The sequence below is a fragment of the Heteronotia binoei genome, chromosome 17 (assembly GCF_032191835.1).
Source record: "Heteronotia binoei isolate CCM8104 ecotype False Entrance Well chromosome 17, APGP_CSIRO_Hbin_v1, whole genome shotgun sequence".
In the NCBI taxonomy this organism is placed as follows: domain Eukaryota; kingdom Metazoa; phylum Chordata; class Lepidosauria; order Squamata; family Gekkonidae; genus Heteronotia; species Heteronotia binoei.
In genome coordinates, this window is record NC_083239.1 from 9,838,226 (window position 1) to 9,861,867 (window position 23,642).

Consider the following 23,642-nt stretch of genomic DNA (forward strand, 5'->3'; position numbering starts at 1 on the left):
GCATTCCAGTCCCCTATGATGAGGAGGACATCTTTTTTGGTGTTAATTCTAGAAGGTGTTGTAGATCTTCACAGAACTGGTCCACTTCAGCCTCTTCTGCGTCAGTGGTTGGGGCGTAGACTTGGATTACTGTGATATTGAATGGTTTGCCTTGGATACGGACCGAGATCATTCTGTCATTTTTGAGATTGTATCCCATTACTGCCTTCCTCACTCTCTTGTTAACTATAAAGGCCACACCATTTCTTCTACGGGACTCTTGCCCACAATAATAGATGTAGTGATCCTCTGAGTTAAATTCACCCATTCCCGTCCATTTTAGTTCACTTATTCCCAAGATGTCGATGTTCAGTCTTGCCATCTCTTGTTTGACTACATCCAGCTTACCTTGATTCATAGATCTTACATTCCACGTTCCAATGCAGTATTGTTCTTTGCAGCATTGGACTGTTCTTTCACCATCAGATACATCCACAGCTGAGCGTCCTTTTGGCTTTGGCCCAGCCGCTTCACTCTTTCTGTGGTTACTTGGACTTGCCCTCCGCTCTTCCCTAGTAGCATATTGGGCACCTTCTGACCTGAGGGGCTCATCTTCCAGCGCCATATCTTTTAGCCTTTTGTTACTGTCCATGGGGTTTTAGCCTTTTGTTATTGTCCATGGGATCTTATAAACTTAGCTTGCTATTCTTGTTTGTATCTGTTAAAACATTTCATTATATTTTATGCTTATACGCTAATTTACTATTCAATCTCTGCCTTACATGTATGGACTGATAAGTTCCATTCTAATTTGTCTGAGAAAGTGTGCATTGTCTACTTAGGTACAGAGTAATGTGAAGAAACTTCCCCTGTGAATCCCGGTGCATCACTGCCAGTGAAAATGGGCAGTACTGATCTTGATAGACTAAGGGTCTGACTCAGTAAAAACCACCTTCATGTGTTTCTGTTAAGAAGAAGGATGGTGGTTCAGTGACAGAGCATTTGCTTTGTTATATCTGACACAGGGTGGCAACTTCAATCTATGTACTTTATAATAGTGTAGTGGTTTGGTATAATGGTTACGAGCAGTGGATTCTAATCTGGGAGAAGTGGGATTGATTCCCCACACCTCCACATGCAACCAGCTGGATCTTTTTCTTGAAGCTCATTTTGCATTGGCTTTTTCCTTTTAGAAAAAGTTTCCATCAGTTTTGTTTGGTCTGTCAACTTCCACGTATCTCCACCCCACTTTTCAATGAATACACTGTTGCCATCATTAAACCACTCCCTCTTCTCCCCAAGATAGTGGTTTCAATTTTAAAAACCATTTTTTTTCTATAAATCTCTATGAGGGAGGGGAAATAGAGACTCGCCTTTTTTTAAAAAAAATGAAAGCTTTGAATTCAGAGGACTTTCTTAAATTATCATTGTAACACCACAGCATTATATTGTTATTTTAAGGTAAAGCACCAGCCGTTTCTGAATCTGGGGTGACGTCGCATCATGACATTTTTACGGCAGACTTTTTACAGGGTGCTTTGCATTGCCTTCCCTAATCATTTACACTTTACCCCCATCCTTGGAAGGATGGAAGGCTGAGTCAACCTTGAGCTGGCTACCTGAACCCAGCTTCCATCAGAATTGAACTCAGGTTGTGAGCTTGGACTGCAATAATTTTAGGGCCATTAAAAAAATAATAGAGTGCTCTGATCCACTAATACTGACTGAGGCCAATTTCGCACTCACCTTATGCCACCCTCACGTCCGTCTTCTCAGCGCAACGTCCTCCCGATTTTCCACTTTTTGCGTTGGAGCTGCAGCAAACATAGCAGTTTTTGCGCAGCAAATGGAAATTGGCTTTTAGAGGTTTCCGTTTGCTGTGAGAAAACTGCAATGTTTGCTACAGCCCCGTTGCAAATAGTGGGAAATTGGGAGGACGCCGCGCCGAGAAGATAGATGTGAGAGCAGCGTAAGGGTGAGTGCAAAATCGGTCTAATTATGACAGCATCCTCATTATTTTTTATCTATTCCATATATTACTTTCTACCCACCCCTCCCCCCATTAATTGACCCCCACTGGTGTTATATACTTAATCTTAATATTAAAGGTACCCTTAATTAATAAGAACCAAAATTAATATCCTCCTCCCTCTTATACTTAGTCATTATCAAAAACTGTCCAATGTCCTTTTATTTTCCACTCTTTCTCTACGTATCTTCTGAACTTTTCCCACTCCATCTTAAATACTTCTAAATCATAGTCTCTTAAGGTTCTTGTTAACTTGTCTATTTCACTCCATGTCATAACTTTTACAATCCAATCCCATTTCTCTGGTATTTTGTCTTGCTTCCACAAGTGCGCATACAATGTCCTCATTATTGAAGGCACATATTTTTTTCTTGCTTCCACAATTGCGCATACAGCGTCCTCATTATTGAAGGCACATAGAGAAGAAAACAAGCTGATTCTATAACTGTGAAAATGTACAAGGAGGACAGAATCCAGTTGCCCAAACCAATTCCAATGCTTGTGGATCAACTCCCAAGGAATTCAGAAGTAACTCCAGGGAAGCAGAAAAGGTCTTTGTTGCTCTCCTCTGGACACATTTCAATTTTCCTCATCTTTCTTAATGGCTAAAACTGAACATCATATGTGAAGTGAGGTCTAGCAAGAACAGAGTAAAGTGATACTATCACTCTGCATGATCTGGAAAACCCAGAATCATATTTGCCTTGTTCAGTGTATAGCTCCATTGTTGCAGCCTTCCTCCTGCAAACCAGAAGTGGTGTAGGAGGACACAGGTGGCAGCACCATTGCCAAAGAAGGCCTCAACCTAATGACCCTTCAGGCACTAGAAAAGTTGGCTGGGGTTTGTCTCTGGTTGTTCTTGACCACCAGTGGCCCATCAGGAAACTTCCCTGTGAGTTAAATGGCCAGGCTACTCCTGCATGTGAATCGGCAGTCAGAGGAGAGCCCAGATGTGAGTCTTCAGGGAAAGAGGTTGTGGGATTCCTAAGCACCAGCAAGAGGAGATGTGAAGAGTCATCCTTTGGAAGATGAAGGCAGCTTGCGATGGAAATAGTAAACAATTTTGTTGAGTCGCTCAAGTTTAATCCTTGGAGTTAAGGGAGAGGCCTGGCTAGCATTTCTTGACAAATGCCTTGAAAAGCGTGACTGCTTGTGGCCACTGTGCTGTAGTTTCTTTGTTCCAAAAGACCTTAGTGAAAGAGGGGGTATAAATCATACCACCTCCCTGGAAATCTACTTCCCAAACTGTGAACAGCTTGTCCTGTGCCTTGTTTACAGGCCAGTCTCTCCGAAGGGGCGACTGCTCACCCCTTTCCATGTGACAGTGTGTCAGCCCTGAGGAAACACGACCCCCTTCCCAACCGATTCTGCCAGCCAAAGCACATGTGACCCTTGAGATAAATTATAAATAGACAAGGGGAGCTGCTGCAGACAAAGTACAGAAACCCGAAGAGTTAGCTTGAAGTGTCAGACGGCGAAACGCCACTTGAGAGCCAAGTCGGTCTTCTAGAAGGAGATCGCAAGTCATTCTCTGTGGTGTCTTTCACCTACCAGTTAAGGATATAACTTGGAAGACGCCCTGAACGGAGCAATGGATTACGAGTCGAGCATCATTCGAGACTCTAACCCCATGGAGAACCTGGAGAAACAGCTGATCTGCCCCATCTGCCTGGAGATGTTCAGCAAACCTGTGGTGATCTTACCCTGCCAGCATAACCTATGCAGGAAATGTGCCAATGATGTCTTCCAGGTCAGTGTGCACCCAAAATATTCAAGTTAGGTTATGTTTTAAACTGCTTGGCCTTTGCTAAGATTAAAAACTTCAGTGCTTGAGGGCTTACAGAAGAGTGGCAGTATCATGTTAGGGAGACGGGGGAGGGCATCTGATGCTAACAAGATGAACATGGAATGGAAGGCCATTTTCACAAGGAGGGTTTTTCCTTAAATCAGTCTACAACCATTCTGCTTCATCTGCTTGGAATATTTGTTTGTTATTCACAATGGACACAAAATTTACTTGTTAGCTGGGGCCAGTTTCTAACAGGCGTTTTTGAAGTCACATGTGAAATTGTTTGCGCCATGCCCTGAGTAAATGTAGTTACATTCTTTTAAGTCCATTGGTGAACACAGAAGGGTGTAATAACTTTGCATAGGATCACACTGTTTGTCTCAGTCTGAAAGTGGTTTTAAAATCTCTTACTTGGAGCCCTTCATCCCAATCCCATGTGTATCTACTGAATATGTTGGGATTTACTCCCAAGAAAGTGTACAGCCTTTGATATATGTGCCATAAGCCTGTGTAGAATTGTAGCAATAGCTCTGTACAGATGTGCTTCTTCAAGTTGTCTGTGTGTCTTCAGTTTTCTTTGTATACTGGACAAAGTACTCTGTCATGGTGTTGTCTTTCACTGTCCAAGGTCAGGATCCATCCCTCTCCTTTTTTTTAGGGGAATGCAATAAACTCCTTGAGTGCGGGAATCATTTGTTCTGGCCTATGCACCTCAGCCTTGCATGGTCAACCATAAGCACCCCTCTTCATACCACAGAACCAGTTTTTCTCCTCTTATTATAGAACAATGCTGGTTAGGAACCAGCTGATAAGAGCACTTGTCTGTTAGAGTCCCCATTTTCCTCCTGACGCAGATTACCTCAGCTGTGTTGAACTGAACCTCCAAGGAAACAAAACAAAGGAGTGGGGAAGAGAAAATGGCCTCTGTTTGCTGGACAAGAGCTCAAAAGTTTTCAGAAAGATTTATGGTTTGGCAGACTGAGGAGAGATGCCTGATGAAACTGAAGCTGGTTTTGTCACTGGCTGCATCTCTCAAGGAGGGTTCTTGCGTGGATGTTGCTTCCAGTGAGGAAAATCTGTGTAACACAGCAAACACCTGTGTGTGTCCATTTTACTGGCACACCTAGTTTTTCCACCAGAAAATGATACCTTGTCTAGTGCCAGAGCAGAACTGCCTTATGGGAAAAGATCCCAAGAGTTGCTTCTGGAAATGGAGATACTTAATCAGTTTCCTGCCCACAATCAGAATCTCTTTAATGCTAACACCAGGCAGGAGGTGGAGAGGAGGGGACTTTGCAAGGAAATAGATATAATAGACCTTGGGAATTGCTGTCAGAACCAATGTGGTTTGGACATCAGGCACAGCCCACAGACCCAGCCAAACAGTCCTCCATCTGGCAGATCTGAGGTCCATTTACAGGTGGGAAATTGTTATTTATTATATCTATTTTTTGAGAGAACAATTTGTAGAGGAGAAGGATAGGAAGGCTGTCAAGTCTTTTCCAGCACAAATTCAGTTTAATGTCTGTTTGCAATTAAATGCCAAATAGTGCAAACAACGGTGCAAATTGGTTGTAAAAAATCAGCTTTGCGCACAAAAGAACTACAGATTGCTAAAACAATTTCTGTGCTTACATCTGCACAGAGTTGGGGAGAATTGTTGCTCCCACAATGCATTTCTACATGGATTTTCCTTTTTGAACCAGAAGGGCGCCTTGTCACCCTTCTGTCCACTGTTGGGATGGCGGGTATGCAAGGTGCAGTCACATCATTAGGTCACAAGAAACTTTTACTCCCAGCACTCTTTAAGGACTGTCAAATAATACAATTCCACTATGATTCCTTCCCCTGCTGCAGTCATTTGCTACAAAAAAAAAATGCAACCTGTTATTCAAAAATAGGACTTCTGCTCAACTGCACAAGGCAAAAATCATAATTCAGTCCATGAAGAATTATGCACACCTAAATCCAATCAAATCCTCATGGGAATGAGCTGAAAACTGATCAAGGGATTACAGCACCTTTCCATGGTGGTCTCACAATGAAGCTGATCTTTAGAACCTTCAGAATTGTCATCTTCACAGAAGTATTCACCGCAGGATGCAATAGCCACTAGTCCAGATGGCTTTTTAAAGAGGAACAGACAAAAGATAGGTTAAATTAATGGCAATTAGATAGGTATAATTTTAACATTCAGGGCAGCCTGGCTCTGAATACTAGCTACGAGGGATTGTATCAAGCATTCAGTGCTGAACTAGATGACAGGATATGGTTTTTCTTCTTCATGCTCTGTTTATATCATATTAGAAGATTTTGGTTGTCCATGGTTAAAAGCAAAGACTTTCAGATCTCAGATGGAGCTTGGTCTAAAGGCAAGTCCTATATCCAAGGTGGGATTTTGTTTTTATATTTGTCTACATGTTTGGATTTCTACTAGACCCTATCTTTAGAGCTCCAGTGACATTCAGAAAAATATACACTAACATGTACATGAAGGCTACTACCTAGGTATTGAGTAAGGCCAGACTTCTTTTGCTTTGGCAAGTCTGATACGTCACGTATCTTGCAACCATATCTCACGTGATTAAATAAGCAATAAACGATCACTTGCTAATCTTTGCGTCAAATGAAAAACGGACTTGGTTCTGGCCACCAATAACCAGCCGCAATCAAACTCTCCTGGCAGCCATTCCAAAGTGATTCAGACTGGGGCTGACAATTCATTTTTAAGGACAAACACTGTGCATCAAACATGTTGGGAGTTTCCAGTCGTTTTGTGAGGGACACTGATTGATCATTCTTACCTCACACTGGATGGTCGTGATGACACTATCTCAAGATAGGTGATGGCAGTGGTACAAGGATAGTTGGGTTTGGTAGAAGCTACTTGACCTTTGACGTTATGTCGTGTATGGCACCCACAGGCTGCTAACCCATACTGGCAAAGTAGTCGTGGAACAACCTTATCAGGCGGACGGTTCCGTTGCCCTTCTTGCCGCCACGAAGTCATCTTGGATCGGCATGGAGTCTATGGCCTCCAGAGGAATCTGCTGGTGGAGAACATCATTGAGATCTACAAACAGGAATACTCCAGGTTGGCACTCCTTAACTGCTGATCATCAGAAAGGGGGTTGAGGGAAGGCAATCTGTAATCAATTAAAAAGCCTGGGGCTGGAAGAAGTCATTCTCCTCTGTCTGAGATGAAGTTTGCTGAGTAACTCCAGGCCTCTTATGGGCCCTAAACCATCTGTGGGATGACAGAGAGGGTTGTCAACAGATCAGGGTCGGAGGAGTCCAGGTCTGCTTTTGTACTTCCTGATTGTGGAGAAATCATCAGATGAAGTCTGCCGTGTATGGTTACCAGCTCTGGGTGGGGAAATACCTGGAGATTTTGGGGATGGAGCCTGGGAAGGTTGGGGTTTGAGGAGGGAAGGGACTTCAGCAGAGTCTGATGCCATAGAGCCCACCCACCAAAGCAGCTCTTTGCTCCAGAGGAACTGATCTCTGTCATCTGGAAACCAACTGAAATAGTGAGAGATCTCCAGGCCCCACCTGGGGGTTGATAAAGCCTAGAGTTCCACAGGATAGAGCGACAACCGCAAACAACTGTGGGAAATAACGAATAATTCCTGAAAATTACTTCAAAAATATAAATGATTATTCTTCCAACACTACAAAATTACATATCATCAGTAATTCATGAATATACCTTATATTCATGAATAATTGATGATACGGAATAATATGTAATTTTGTAGTGTGTGAAGAATAATCATTTATGTTTTTGAAGTAATTTTCAGGAATCATTCGTTATTTTCCACAGTTGTTTGCAGTTGTTGTATAAGTCCCACCTGGAGGTTGGCAACCCTATGTCATGGCACCAGAAGCAAACGTGTTTACAGATCAAATTGCTACTGTTTAAAGGGTCTTGTAGGTGATATGAAAGACCTCTGCGTGAGACCCCGGAGAGTCAGTTGTCAGTCAGAATAGACATGGTTGGCCTAGGTAGACCAATGGTCTGACTCAGTCAAAGACAAGTTCATGTGGAAGTGAGGGTTTATCTTTTCCTCTAAAAATCTGTCCCTCCTTCATTTTATGTAAAATATTGAAATCCTAGGGAGAAGTTTCTGTCCTAGTTTTTGCCAGCAAGTTTTCTAAACGTGTGTGGCGGGAATAAGAATTTAGGTTGTGTGTGGAGTAGGATTCTATCATATTAGACCCCACGTGCATTCTCTGGTTGTTCTTTGGTCCAGACCCATTTTAACAAGAGATGAACTGTTGATCTATACAGGCTGCTACCTCCTAGGTGAATCTAGGAACAAGAAGGTCTCAGAGGTGGGGGGTGGGGGGTGCTTGAGTTCAGTACACAGGGCCTCCTCATATCCTTTAACTCAGCACTGAGGGCTCATTCCCATCCCAATCAACTGTGTTCTCCTTTGTGCAACACACATAGTTAGCTTGTGGAATTCATTGTCACAAGATCCAGTGGTGGCCACTAGATTAGAAAGCTTTTAAAATACAAATTGGACAACTTCACAAAGGAGAGGGCCATCAACAATTATTAGCTAAGCAGAACCTCCACAGTCAGAGGCTGTATACCTTTGAATGTCAGATACTGGGAACAACTGGTGGTATTATGTACTAGTATTCAAACAGGCATCTAATCACACAATTAGGTGTGATTAGATGCCTAATCACACCTAATTGTGATCACACCTAATTTCTAATCTAGTCACACAATTAGGTGACTAATTTCTAATCTAGTCACACAATTAGGTGACTAATTTCTAATCTAGTCACACAATTAGGTGACTAATTTCTAATCTAGTCACACAATTAGGTGACAATCTAGTCACACAATTAGGTGACAATCTAGTCACACAATTAGGTGACTTCTTTGACCCTGGTCCAATCCAGTATAGCTCTGATATCCAACTCTGGTGCACCAATGGAAATGTTGTGAGAATCTACATTAATCCTGTCAGAATCCATGAAAATTGGAATATTACAAAGAGATCCTGATATAGGAGGACAGGTACTGATGAGATTTTGAGGGGTGTCAGAAGTCACATCCAGCAAAGAAGGGGCATTTGCTTCCCAAAATAACATTACAGGATCTGCAGAAACAGAACTTGCTTCTGAGACGCTTTGGCACGCACAGTAGAAAGATCTAAACATAACCTCACCAAGGAGGTTAATATTAGAGATGAAACGGGAGCCAGTCCAGTTTCTACTGTACGCAGCAACATACAGGTTCTAGTCTTCATTCCCCTCCCACATCGTTACTTTTATAAAACTGTTTCATCCTTTCCACACCAGCTATTCCCTTGTCTAAATCACTCCCTCCAATATTCCCCACAGGACTTCAAATATATGTTTGTCGTGCGGAGGATGAGTAGGGAGATAATTAAACGTTGCCTCTGTCCCTTCCCACTCCGGAGCCAGTTAACTGTTTAAAAGAAAGGGATTGTTAAAGCACTATTAAACGTTTTCGTCTGCAACATAAAATCTGCTTCTTTGGCAAATCTGTTCCCCTTTCTGTGTGCTAGATTCCCAAACTTAAAGCATCATACTAGTTTGCTTCTCTTACGTTTTCCTCAGCCGGCCCTTGAAGAAGGGAAATCACCCCATGTGCAAGGAACATGAAGACGAGAAGATCAACATCTACTGCTTAACCTGTGAGGTGCCCACCTGTTCCATGTGCAAAGTCTTTGGGGCTCACAAGGACTGTGAAGTGGCCCCCCTTCAAAGTGTCTTCCAGGGGCAAAAGGTACAAACCGAGGCTTGGATTCTGCTTTTCAATTGTTTTATACTCATTTAGAATATATTCATTAGATTTTCAGACTCAGAGGAATGTCCTTAATGTCTGCTGTGAATGATCTGTTCATTGGCCACGGTGTGCGAAAGGGTGCATAGTCAGGGCACCACCATGGTCTGTACATTTCCCAGTAACTGTGCACGAAATGAATTTACCTTAGGAGACACCCCATGCTCCCCTGCAACTTCCTGTTGCTCCAGATGTTCCCCCATCAACGTTTTGAATAAGAAAGTTTGCTGTGGATCATGCAACGGGGCTTCCAAAATCCCTCCTATTCCATTATTTCATGCACTTTCCGTACTTGCCCATAATCATTGTTCTGCTGCTATTTTGGTGCCATTTAAAAAAAATCTTTATGGCACAATTCCAGCCAGTCATGGATCGCAATTCCAGTCAACTGGAGAGCCAGTTTGGTGTAGTGGTTAAGTGTGTGGACTCTTATCTGGGAGAACCAGGTTTGATTCCCCACTCCTCCACTTGCACCTGCTGGCATGGCCTTGGGTCAGCCATAGCTCTGGCAGAGGTTGTCCTTGAAAGGGCAGCTGCTGGGAGAGCCCTCTCCAGCCCCACCCACCTCACAGGATGTCTGTTGTGGGGGAGGAAGGGAAAGGAGATTGTGAGCCGCTCTGAGACTCTTCGGAGTGGAGGGCGGGATATAAATCCAATATCTTCATCTACCTCACAGGGTGTCTGTTGTGGGGGAGGAAGGGAAAGGAGATTGTGAGCCGCTCTGAGACTCTTCAGAGTGGAGGGCGGGATATAAATCCAATATCTTCATCTACCTCACAGGGTGTCTGTTGTGGGGGAGGAAGGGAAAGGAGATTGTGAGCCCCTCTGAGACTCTTTGGAGTGGAGGGCAGGATATAAATCCAATATCTTCATCTACCTCACAGGGTGTCTGTTGTGGGGGAGGAAGGGAAAGGAGATTGTGAGCTGCTCTGAGACTCTTCGGAGTGGAGGGCAGGATATAAATCCAATATCTTCTTCTTCTTCTTCAATCAGGAATTGCCCCATGGTCATGAGCTTGCCATCTCATGCTTTTTTAAAATCCTGTTTTTTCTTCAAGGAGCTCAGGACAGCATACAGGGTTTTTCTATCTCCATTTTATTTATTTGAGTTACGTGCAATCAACCTTTGGAGATTTGAATTGGAGTCTTCCAGGTCATATTCCAGCACCCTAACCATGACACAATATTAGCTGTCTTTCTCTTCTCACTCTGTAATGACAAAATGGCACCATGTAGATAGATCCAGGTGGGCAGCTGTGTTGGTCTGAAGCAGTAGAACAAAGCAAGAGTCAAGTTGCTCCTTTAAGACCAAACGGCATCATGTATTCCCATATGGCTATATGATCAGCAAAGGGAAAGGGAGCCATACTTTGCTCTTCTTCTGAAATGGGGTGAAGAGAATCCATCCTCATTGCCATGGCTGTGGGGCAGACACTCTGTTTTGCCATGACTGGGTGATTTAATTGAAGCAAAATATTAGCCTGATTTCCTTTATGATTAGGGAACCCTAGTTTTTTCTCCCCTAGGAGTGTTCCCAAAAATCACCAAAACAAGTCCCCACTTTTTAGGACATAAGAAACACACTTGTGCGCGCACACACACACACACTTTAATTGGCAGTTGTGGGCCAACTGTCAATCTAATAGAAGAAGAAGAAGAAGAAGAAGAAGAAGAAGAAGAAGAAGAAGAAGAAGAAGAAGAAGAAGAAGAAGAAGAAATTGGATTTATATCCCGCCCTCCACTCCGAAGAGTCTCAGAGCGGCTCACAATCTCCTTTCCCTTCCTCCCCCACAACAGACACCCTGTGAGGTGGGTGGGGCTGGAGAGGGCCCTCACAGCAGCTGCCCTTTCAAGGACAACCTCTGCCAGGGCTATGGCTGACCCAAGCCACCTATCTGTATGATTGAGGGACCCAGATGGTCCCTGGTACACAGTCTGAAAACCTGTTAGATTAGGAGCAAGTTTGGTGTAGTGGTTAAGTGTAGTGGACTCTAATTTGGAGAACCAGGTTTGATTCCCCACTCCTCCACATGCAGCCAGCTGAGTGACCTTGGGTCAGTCATAACTTTCTCAGAGCTGTTTTGCTAAAGAGCAATTAGCCCCACCTACCTCACAGGGTGTCTGTTGTGAGGGGAGGAAGGGATGGAGATTGTAAACCACTCTGACACTCCAAGGGAAGGGCAGGGTATAAATCCAACTCTTCTTCTAAGGCAAAAGAGGGATTCTATATGCTTCGGCACCAGGGCAAAGGGTCATACTTTGACCTCAGAGGTGTTTGCATCTTGCCAACTGGGAATGCAGATGAACTCTCAGGGTGGGAGGGAGGGCTTTTCTCCCATTTGGGCCAAGAGGCCACTGGAGACGCTAGGATGTGCTGTGCTGTGCCTTTCAGGAATAGCTCTCAGCCTGAATACAGTGGGTCTGAATATACAGATGACTGCAGTCCCAAAGCAGTCACTGGAAGGTTATATTTAGAGTCAAGAGCAAGGCGGAGGTTTGAGGTCTAGGAAAAGCATTCCCAAAGGAGAAGCTGTGTGGGTGGAGGTCTTTCCCTGGGCTTCATGGATGGAATCCAAAGCTCCTGATTTCTCCTCTGGATTTTAATCCCATAGATTAGCATGGACTGAGCAAATCAATTGCACAATTCCTTTCAATGGACTTGGGTACTGTCACTGCTACCATTAATTCCCTTTGGACAACCGTCTTCCCCCCCTAAGCAGCTTCATATGCCTGCCAGTGTTTGTGAGGGTCTTTGCCATATGGTACTGAAATAGAGCAAGGATTGATACACAGCTGACCCTCCCTTCCAATGTCCAATAATATATTTAATTAGAGCCAGTTCCTAGGACCACATGGACTTGTTAAGAACGTGGGTTGAGTGGATCCCCGGGGATGTTGTCCCGAAGCCAGAAGCAGTTCTACAAATCTCATTGCCATACAGCCATCTTGCAATGCAACTTGGACTTCCCACCCCAGACCTCTCAGTGGGTCAAGCTTTGGGGTGATTACTGTAGGTTGAGTGGTAGTGAGCCAGGATTGTACAATGGCTTCGTGTGACAAAATCTGCACGCAGCCAGACCCAGCTCTGTGCAACACATTGCCAACAGACCAACTCGGCTGTGCAAACGAGACACAAAGATTTCAGGTTTTCACGGCTGGTAACATCATTAGGGTTTGTAGAATCTTTCAGGCTCAAGTGCTGTGTTCTACTGGAGAAAATTTTTCTTCCAGACGTTTCGTTCTCAGCTGCGGAGAACATCCTCAGTGGCGTTGCAGCCGGAGCAGGCGCTCTGACCTTCTTGGCTGCTGTGCATTGAGTGGGGCCAGGGCTGCTGGAGAGCTGCTATTTCTAGGCTGGAGGGGGTGTGGTGAAAGGGCCTAGAAATAGCAGCCTAGAAATAGCAGCTCTCCAGCAGCCCTGGCCCCACTCAATGCACAGCAGCCAAGAAGGTCAGAGCGCCTGCTCCGGCTGCAACGCCACTGAGGATGTTCTCCGCAGCTGAGAACGAAACGTCTGGAAGAAAAACTTTCTCCAGTAGAACACGGCACTTGAGCCCGAAAGATTCTACAAACCCTAATAAACTAGACACAATTTGCTTGACTCCTTTCAGCCCTGGTAAAATGCTGATTTAAGCCAGGCTGTCCCAAGCTGGCTGGTTTCAAGAGGCAATCTGTCTGTGTGGTTTCATAAATGGGCTATGTGCAAGGTGCCAGTGGTGAGGGAGACAAAATTCCAGGCGCCTTGGGCTACCCTGGCAGCCCAAACAAATGAACAAGCCACATCATTTGTTCAAATTGGATCTGGGCGAGATAGTGGGGGCCCAGCAGAAATCTTTGTCTGGGGATCCAGGGAAGTTCTCAACTGTCCTGACTACGAGTCAGCAAAGGCTGGCTTAAAAGCAAACAAGCGTGGCAGGTGTAGGGATCAGAGGCCATCAGCTCCATGATATGCTGAAGTTGCCCGGATGAACAAGGAATGGTGGATTTGCCTCTGCCTTGGTTTAGGCACGAGAGACCACTGGGCCCACGTTTTCCTAGGATGTCCCTGCGTTTTCTTAGGGAGAGCCAGTTTGGTGTAGTGGTTAAGTGTGCAGACTCTTATCTGGGAGAACCGGGTTTGATTCCCCACTCCTCCACTTGCACCTGCTGGAATGGCCTTGGGTCAGCCATAACTCTCTTATCTGGGAGAACCATTTTTGATTCCCTCACTCCTCTACCTGCACCTGCTGGGATGGCCTTGGGTCAGCCATAGCTCTGGCAGAGGTTGTCCTTGAAAGGGCAGCTGCTGGGAGAGCCCTCTCCAGCCCCACCCACCTCACAGGGTGTCTGTTGTGGGGGAGGAAGGGAAAGGAGATTGTGAGCCGCTCTGGGACTCTTCGGAGTGGTGGGCGGGATATAAATCCAATATCTTCTTCTTCTTCTCGTAATAGCAAGGAGGTGCCTGACACATACATTTCCAAGGTGGGACAACACTAGCCTCTCTAAAATTAAACCTCCACAAAGTGCCGATTACCACCAAATTCCAGAATCTCCACCCCCGCCGCCTCCTTGAACACCCCTTTGGGCCTCCCTGTTTCCTCAGCTGTTCTCCTCTCTCCCCGCTCTCTAAAGAGCAGCCCAAGCGTCTTCTCTCGCCTGCAGGGAGGAGGAGGCTGGCCTGAAATCTATTCTTATCTTCTTCCCTCACAGACCGAGCTGACCAACTGCATCTCTATGTTGGTGGCAGGGAATGACAGGATCCAGACGATAATCAACCAGCTGGAAGAGTCGTGCAAAAGCACTGAGGTGAGGAACGCTGCAAATGGGCTGAGCTCTTTGAAATCTGAGTGGCGGAAGGGATATCCAACACCAAGCGATGGCTGAGGGCGGCTGGGGGAGCCCTAGCCCTTCTCAAAAGCGGGGCGGCTTCCCCTTCCAAATCTGGGGATCTAAAGCAGGGGTGAGGACTGTATCCTTTGAGAGGAAGGAGTTGGCATGAAAGGGCCACCTGGGTGGGGCGGGGCATGGAAGTCAGAGTGAGGAATACTGTATGTGCAGTGTGGGGGGCAGATGGAAACTTTGATTATTGATGTACATATGCTGAACTCTCCATTTAAAACACTTGAAGCAGCCTAGGACTGTCATTCAGGGCAATAAGCAATAAAAGCAATACCATGCATTGTATTTATCTTTATTTATTTTATTTAAAACATTCCTATCCTGCCTCAGCTCCATGGGATCATGGCAGTGAACCGTGTAGCAGTTGAGCTGCAAAGACAGAGCATAATCGAGTTAACAAAACTGAAACAGATTTAAATAGTTACCAATTTAAAAGCAATTTAAAACACCCAGGATCCGCAAACTCACAGCCAAATCCGCTGGGAAAATTTACCCAGCGCTCTCTGGAAGAGGCCTGCCTTACACAACTTCCTAGCAAGGGAAGACACGGTTCTCACCTGCTCTGGTAGGCCATTTCAAAAGACTGGAACCAGCATGTGATCTCTCCTGCAGTTATGTAGGAGTCAGTCTTGAATGGCATGTTGAGCCCCAAATAAGCAGTTGCAGTAGAGTAAGGCTGCTTTGTGAAAGGGCAGAGACCCTTTTGAATCACTTTGGGCGTTTTCGCACTCACCTTCAGCCGGCGCGACCCCCCTCTTCACCGCGCAAGATCTGCGCGGATTTCGCACTAAATGCCGCGGAGCAGCCAGAAGAGCTGGAAGCTCCCGGCGCAAAAGCCGCTCAAACATAAACCGCCAAAAAGCAGTTTCCGTTTGCGCGGCTTTTGCGACGGGAGTTTCCGGCTCTTCCGGCTGCTCCGCGGCATTTAGTGCGAAATCCGCGCAGATCCTGTGCGGTGAAGAGGGGGGTCGCGCCGGCTGAAGGTGAGTGCGAAAACGCCCTTTGTTCCAGAGGCGTAAACAATGGAGTAGAGAAGATGGTGCCTGTGGCAATAGGGAGATGCAACTGGGGCCTCTTCGATGACATTTTAGCAACATCCATGGATGAATGTGTACTCTCTGGATATGGCAGGCAGGCTGAGATGTCTCTCTTTGGAAGACTTGAGAGTGACAATATGCCTGACCCCCAGCTCCCCTTCCTACACTCCCTTCTCAGCAAACAGCTCATTCATTCATTCCTCCTCTTGCAGGAGAACAGCCGGCAGGTAAAACAGGCCCTGTGTGAAAAGTTTGAAGCTTTGATCACTGTCATGGAGGAGAAGAAGAGTGAACTGCTGGAACGGATCTCCAAGGAGCAAGAAGAGAAAGTCGGGTTCATGCAGAACCTCATCCAGCAGTATAAGGAGCAGCTGGAGAAGTCTAGCAAGCTGGTGGAGAGTGCCATTCAGTCCATGGAAGAGGAGGCAGGAGCTGCATTTCTCATGGTGAGCTAGAAACCCAGATCGAGTTAGGCATCCAGATACCCATAGTCCTCTGCATGGAGGCCGGCTGGCAGCTGGGGCTAGGTGTATTTATTTAGAATATTCCTATGCCAGCTTTTCAGAGTCTTGCTTGAGGCAGCTTACAAGTTAAACCCACAATATTAAAACACAACTTTGACTTTAAAGTTTTACTTTTCCTCACTTAAAGTTTGATTATTCCTCACTTACCTAGGCACCAGGGGGGGGGGGGCGGTGGGGATGGATTAGGACAATACTCAGATTATGGAGAGTGAAGGAAAGATGCAATTCACAAGCTTTACCAATTTGCCCACCCTTTAGCTTTCCAGAAACAGCAGCTAAGGGGACTATCACAAAAGTTATGGGGTTCCTCCAGGAGTCGTTTTGTAGAAAAAAAGGTAGTGGAGCTCATCCAGGGATTAGGGTTTGTAGAATCTTTCGGGCTCAAGTGCCGTGTTCTACTGGAGAAAGTTTTCCTTACAGACGTTTCGTTCTCAGCTGCAGAGAACATCCTCAGTGGCGTTGCAGCCGGAGCAGGCGCTCTGACCTTCTTGGCTGCTGTGCATTGAGCGGGGCCAGGGCTGCTGGAGAGCTGCTATTTCTAGGCTGGAGGGGGTGTGGTGAAAGGGCAATTGGTTTGTGGATGTGCCCATTGTTTGGTGGGGCTTCCTGGAAGGATAGTGATAAGGAAACTGGCTGTTGAATGTGACCATTGTTCCGTGTTAATTGCTGGGAGGGTTGGAAGGGGTGTGAAGATAAGGAAGATGGTTGTTGACTGTGCTGATTGTTCTGTGGAATGTACTGGTTGTTCTGTGACTTTCTGCAATTTATAGTCTGTAGGGTGTTTTGCAGAGCTTTAGGCTTGGTGCTGGGTTCCTAGCTAGAGAGCTTGGTACCTGAATTGAATGCAAGTTCGTAAAGATAGCCTGGGTGGAATCAGAGAGGTTACTGGCTTTATCTTAAACTGAGAGATTATTATTTACAAGTGTTCTCTCCCTCCTTCTCTCTCTTTCAGTCTGCCAAGCAGCTCATTAAAACGTAAGTCCTGGAACATTTTTTTCCCCTGTACCGTACGACTTAAGATAGAATTGTGGTTGTCCTCAACAAATCACCAGTTCCTAATGGGAATCCCTCTCTCCGGTTGAAAGTTTAAACACAAAGCTCCACTGACAAACTCAAGTTTGAATGGGTGCACTAGGGGTTTTTTTGACCAGTTGCAATACTCAAGAGCAGGGGTCCTCAAACTACGGCCCGCGGGCCAGATGCGGCCCGCTGAGGACGTTTATGCAGCCCGCCGGGTTATGGCAAAATCAGACCAGAAGTGACGTTCGACCTAAACTCGCGTTAGCAACGCACACTTCCGGCACTGGGCTGAGGCGGCGGAGACAGAGTGTGAGGTGATACCGAGGTGAGGTGAGTTCCCAGGCCGGGGTGTGTGGTGTGGGGAAGGGAGAGAGATGCAGAAGATGGAGAACTGACGGCCCGCGGCCTTGTACAGTAATGGCAGTCTGGCCCTCCAACAGTCTGAGGGACAGTGAACTGGCCCCCTATTTAAAAAGTTTGAGGACCCCTGCTCAAGAGAAAGCCAGGGCTGGACGAATCATTATGCTGTGTGTTATAAACCAGGATCCCAGCTAAATTGGAGCCTGTGTTATGGTGCACCTTTTTTTACAGAGCCATTTGAGATGGTCCTCAGCATCTTCCGTGTTGTTAACCTCAGCCCTAAACAAGGCTCGCTCACTGTGAGGGATGACCTACAAAAATTCCCTCCCTCTGCCCTATCAGTGGATTTGCAATCTGTTGTTTCTTTATCCTTATCACTAGTTTAACAAAACACCCACCATTTTTGCCCTGACCTGGATAACCCAGGCTGGCCTGACCTGGTTAGATCTTGGGAAGATAAGCAGGGTCAGGATGGGAGACCACCAAGGAAACCCAAGTTGGTTACTTCCTATGCAGAGGCAGGCAATAGCAAAGCACCTTCATTCATCTCTTTCTGTGAACAAACATGTTGAACAAACTTGTGGACAAAGGCGACCCAATAGATGTTGTTTACCTTGACTTCCAGAAAGCTTTTGATAAAGTTCCTCATCAAAGGCTCCTTAGAAAGCTTGAGAGTCATGGAGTAAAAGGACAGGTCCTCTTGTGGATCAAAAACTGGCTAATTAATAGGAAGCAGAGAGTGAGTATAAATGGGCAGTCTTCGCAGTGGATGACAGTAAGCAGTGGGGTGCCGCAGGGCTCGGTACTGGGTCCCATGCTCTTTAACTTGTTCATAAATGATTTAGAGTTGGGAGTGAGCAGTAAAGTGGCCAAGTTTGCGGATGACACTAAATTGTTTAGGGTGGTGAGAACCAGAGAGGATTGTGAGGAACTCCAAAGAGATCTGTTGAGGCTGGGTGAGTGGGCGTCAACGTGGCAGATGCGGTTCAATGTGGCCAAGTGCAAAATAATGCACATTGGGGCCAAGAATCCCAGCTACAAATACAAGTTGATGGGGTGTGAACTGGCAGAGACTGACCAAGAGAGAGATCTTGGGGTCGTGGTAGATAACTCACTGAAAATGTCAAGACAGTGTGCGTCTGCAATAAAAAAGGCCAACGCCATGCTGGGGATTATTAGGAAGGGAATTGAAAACAAATCAGCCAGTATCATAATGCCCCTGTATAAATCAATGGTGCGGTCTCATTTGGAGTACTGTGTGCAGTTCTGGTCGCCGCACCTCAAAAAGGATATTATAGCATTGGAGAAAGTCCAGAGAAGGGCAACTAGAATGTTTAAAGGACTGGAGCACTTTCCCTATGAAGAAAGGTTGAAACGCTTGGGACTCTTTAGCTTGGAGAAACGTCGACTGCGGGGTGACATGATAGAGGTTTACAAGATAAAGCATGGGATGGAGAAAGTAGAGAAAGAAGTACTTTTCTCCCTTTCTCACAATACAAGAACTCGTGGGCATTCGATGAAATTGCTGAGCAGAAAGGTTAAAACGGATAAAACGGATACTTCTTCACCCAAAGGGTGATTAACATGTGGAATTCACTGCCACAGGAGGTGGTGGCGGCCACAAGCATAGCCACCTTCAAGAAGGGTTTAGATAAATATATGGAGCACAGGTCCATCAGTGGCTATTAGCCACAGTGTATGTGTGTATATAAAATTTTTTGCCACTGTGTGACACAGAGTGTTGGACTTGATGGGCCGTTGGCCTGATCCAACATGGCTTCTCTTATGTTCTTAACCCTATGGGATTGTGATAGGTTGAAGGCAACTTGACAGCACTTTCTGCCACAATTTGCCAGAAACTCAGCCAGGAAGCATGGTGTAGTTGTAAGAATGTTGGACTAAGATCTTGTAGAACCAGACTTGAATCCCCTCTCTGTCAATGAAGCTTGCAGGAAAGGGCTTGGGCCACTCACTACAGGATCCCCATGCTAGACTGACTTCTGCTGGTAATCTGCCCCATAGTTCTCTATCTTGGGTGGCTTCTGGTTTGACCTACCATAAAGCCAGCTCAAAAGGTGGGGGGCTTTTAGGACAGGGCAAGCCACTCCAACCCAAGGGGATCCATTCTGAATACTATTTTCCTCCTTTCATTCTGTTGATCTAGATCCAAGATATAATGGGTCATATTTCTGGAAAGACTGCAATGGAAATCTACATTTAATCCCTTTTCCCCGTTCTGTTTCCTCTGCAGAATTGTAGAGGCATCAAAAGGAGGTCAACTGGAGAAAATCGAACCAGGTTTTGAAAACATGGACTATTTCACCCTTGACCTAGAACACATTGCAGAAACAGTGAGAGCCATAGATTTTGAAACAGGTGAGGTAACTAGACCTTCTGTTAATGGGGAAAAAATTACCGTATTTTTCGCTCCATAAGACGCACCTGAGCATAAGACGCACCTAGTTTTTAGAGCTGTTTGTGTGAATTTAGAGGCATTTGTGTGAATTTTTTGCAGTATTCACTCCTTAAGACGCACACACTTTTCCCTCCACTTTTTTGGGGGGGGGAAAGTGAGTCTTATGGTGCAAAAAATACGGTAATTTGAACCTGTAGATTAAGGTCTGTCCTTGTCACCTGTGAAAACAGCACTGACCTATCAATATTCCCATTTTGATTGGAAAACTACAATTAACCAAACGGTCTGAAAGCATAGTTTGTTACTTTGTTCTGAAGGTTCAGAACAAAGTCAGCAGGATGAGGTGAAACTCTGTTGGATGAGGTAAAACTTTATTGGTCCTTGGAATCACCTGCCCTCTGAGAATTTGCTAACTGTAATACCACTTTATGGGTGCAGTCAGACGTACCATTAGTGGCGACACAGCTCCGTCTGGCTGACGGATTAAATGTGTTTGTTCAGACATCCACATCTGGCAATTGAGCGTCATCCAGGGTCATCCAGGCTTGCTACGCCTGAATGGCGCATTAATTTGACAGCACAGAAAGTCCGGTCCTTTTTCAAAACAGCGGCACAAGATCGGCTTTTTGCTGTTTGGACAGCTCACGCGCAATACTGCCTCCCACCTTTTTTTTTTTAAAAAGCCCCAGCAGACATGCGCATTGCCAGATCATCTGGGAATCTGAGGTGACGCTTCTGGTTCTCCAATCAACACAGGATCGGAGGGGGAGAAAACGTTATCCCACTATTCAGAATAGGAAAAAAATCTTTTTTTCCAATGTGGAGGATTTCCAGATATCATTGTCACTGCCAATTTCTAGGAAAGTAATTCCTGGCAGTTCCTTGGTTTCAATCGGCAACGTTAATTCCGGAAACTTTCCCCCTTCCCCCCTGCCTCTGAAGCAACGTTTGATTTCCCAGCTCCAAACAGTTGGGCGCATGTTCAATGGACCCCCCCAATCCCAGAAATCACCATCTGATTACGCATGCTCCAAGAAAAGAGCGTGATAGTATTGGATGTCTGATCGCGCAACAACAGAATGAATCGCATTCTTGGATGCTCGTCTGAACTGCCCTGCATCGAATCAATATTCAGCGGTTCAGATTTGAGCGCTACACACCCACTTTTAATGGTACGTGTGACCGCACCCCATGATTATCTGTAGCCATGGTGTTCAAGCATAGTGGAGAACCGAATTCTTAGAGACACATAGTATAGTGTGCTTAGGTGTTTCTGACATCATCAGTAGCTGCTACAATATGTCAAAATTCATGCTGGAGTATGTCGAGGACCATTATGTCGAGTAGATTAGTTTTTTCTCTAATTGCCTCCATGTCTTCCCTGTGGCTGAAGTCCATAACCCTATCCTTCAGTTACTACACTCTCCTGTGTTATGGCAAAATCTGCTGCCATCAGGAAGGAAACTTGTCTGTCTTTCAAAGCAAGATAATGAATTATCACCAGAATCATAAGCAGGCCTCTAAAATATTGGAAAAGCCCCATTTGATACTAGAGGCTATCTAAGAACCTTCAAGTGCCTTCTGGCTTTTGGTCTTATCCCTCCTCCTGAATGAAAATAACCAGAAGGTGACCTCTTGGTAGAAAATAGGAGTTTCAAAGGGATTCACTTCCTAATTTTTCCTCCCTTTCCTTTGAAGATGAGGATGATGAAGAGGTAAATGAGGAAGAAGAAACAGAAGAGGACGATACTGGTGATGGGGACGGTATGTAGCAAGCCTGAGAATTCTTTTTTTTTTAAAGAATGGCTAAAAGCCTGCTGGCATGGGAGGTTGAGGTGGGATAGTGGGTGGCAGGGAAAATTGTACTGTATGTGGAGAGGTGGAGAAAGCTGCCCCTTTCTTCCCACATGTTTCCAAACCTGCTTTGGATATGATCTTCTGAGAGAAAAAAAATGTATGAAAGCAGGTTGGGGGGGAACTGCAACAGAGTTGGGGAAAACCTGGAAGGTTGGAGGAGGTAGAGCGCTAGTTCAGAAGCCGACATTAAATTTTCTGGAGTTTGGGGGAGGGGATGTGGACTGTATTCCCTGTACATTCACAGATGCTTCCACCAAGCATCTGGGAGCTGGCCATTTTCAGAGAAGGGATACTGAGTTCGATTAACCATTCATTGACCCCAAACCCCAAAAGGTTGCTCTTGTATTATAAAGTCACAATATGCTAATTTTTCTGAATGAAATTAGTTTCAATGGACCCAACAAATAATCAGGCTTATTTTATTGATTCTCACAGATGGCTCTCAGTTCTCCGCTATAAAACTGCTTTGATGGTTGAGCAGACATTTAAGGGTTTTTTTTATTTGGAGGGGGAAGTAACTTTACACTTTTTGTAACTGCTACGTTGTCAGGCTTTGCAGAAACTGAGATTCTGATTGTTGCATCTGATAAACCAAATAGAATGTGTTGCACAAACCATGTTTTAAACCTTGGGTCCCCAAACCTTTTGAGCCTGAGGGCACTTTTGGAATTCTAACACGGTGTAGTGGGCACAGCCACAAAATGGCTGCCACAGGAGGCAGAGTCAGCCACAAAATGGCTTCTGTAGATACCTTCAGTCCCATAGTGAAGATCATGCGCTGTGCTGACAGCTGCTGCCAAAACAACATTTCAAAAAATCTGCACAACCAATCAGATCTCCAGTAGTCAATTAGAAGCCTTGCTGGGCAAAAGTCCCACCAGTCCCACCCACTTTCTAAAAACGCTTGGCAGGTGACAGAAGAAGAAGAAGAAGAAGATATTGGATTTATATCCCGCCCTCCACTCCGAAGAGTCTCAGAGCGGCTCACAATCTCCTTTACCTTCCTCCCCCACAACAGACACCCTGTGAGGTGGGTGGGGCTGGAGAGGGCTTTCACAGCAGCTGCCCTTTCAAGGACAACCTCTGCCAGAGCTATGGCTGACCCAAGGCCATGCTAGCAGGTGCAAGTGGAGGAGTGGGGAATCAAACCCGGTTCTCCCAGATAAGAGACCGCACACTTAACCACTACACCAAACTGGCACCAAACTATTCAGATATCACAGAAAAGATGATGGCAAGCACCACAGCACTCGCAGGCACCATGCTGGGGACCTCTGCTTTAAACAAACCAGTCTTTTCTGTGATATCTGAATACAGCCTAACCCTTCCTTCTGTCCTGTTTTCTTCCAGGTTCTCAATAACAAAGCAGGAAAGTAAATTCCATGGAGGAAGAGGAAAAATTCCCCATGTACAGGCAGAGAGAACCCAGGGATTGTGGTGTGATGATGATGATGACGACGATATTGGGGTGGGGGATGGGAGAACCCAGACAGAATGCCCAAACAAGCAATGGAAAGAGCAGGGTAAAATCCCAGCTGATGAAGAGCCATTTGGAGTGTGGGATTCTTGGCAATTCAGAAAGAAAACTTGCACAAAGACACTTTTATACACGGGTGCAAACTGAAACCTTTCGTACATTTTATAAGTATTTTTCTTTTTTGTACATAACTGTCATGGCACTTGAATATTTTGTAAAGAAACAATGTGTTTTTTCTCCTTTTTTGCTTCACAGCATCCTTCCATGAACCGAAGGATGTTGATTTTGGGAATTATTTACAAGGATTTCTTTGCACTACGTAGGACATAGGGAAAAGAGGAAGATACAGTTAGACTTAGCTTCTTTAGAAAATGTTGAGTAAAGGATCTAATAAAGAATGCTCTCCCCTGTGATGTCTGTAGTTAAACTTCAAAGATGCCTATTGATTTT

At 45.3% G+C, this 23,642-nt stretch overlaps 1 protein-coding gene across 1 annotated transcript; it reads left to right on the forward strand.

Moving 5' to 3' along the window:
• Positions 1 to 3,438: 3,438 nt before the first annotated feature.
• On the forward strand, positions 3,439 to 23,076 carry TRIM63 (tripartite motif containing 63). The gene is made up of 9 exons (XM_060258544.1): positions 3,439 to 3,758; positions 6,722 to 6,891; positions 9,399 to 9,567; positions 14,313 to 14,408; positions 15,751 to 15,984; positions 17,015 to 17,037; positions 19,694 to 19,818; positions 21,557 to 21,622; positions 23,066 to 23,076. Exons 1-9 carry the CDS (start codon positions 3,600 to 3,602, stop codon positions 23,074 to 23,076), a joined length of 1,053 nt encoding a protein of 350 aa, XP_060114527.1. The 5' UTR covers positions 3,439 to 3,599.
• Positions 23,077 to 23,642: the final 566 nt, after the last annotated feature.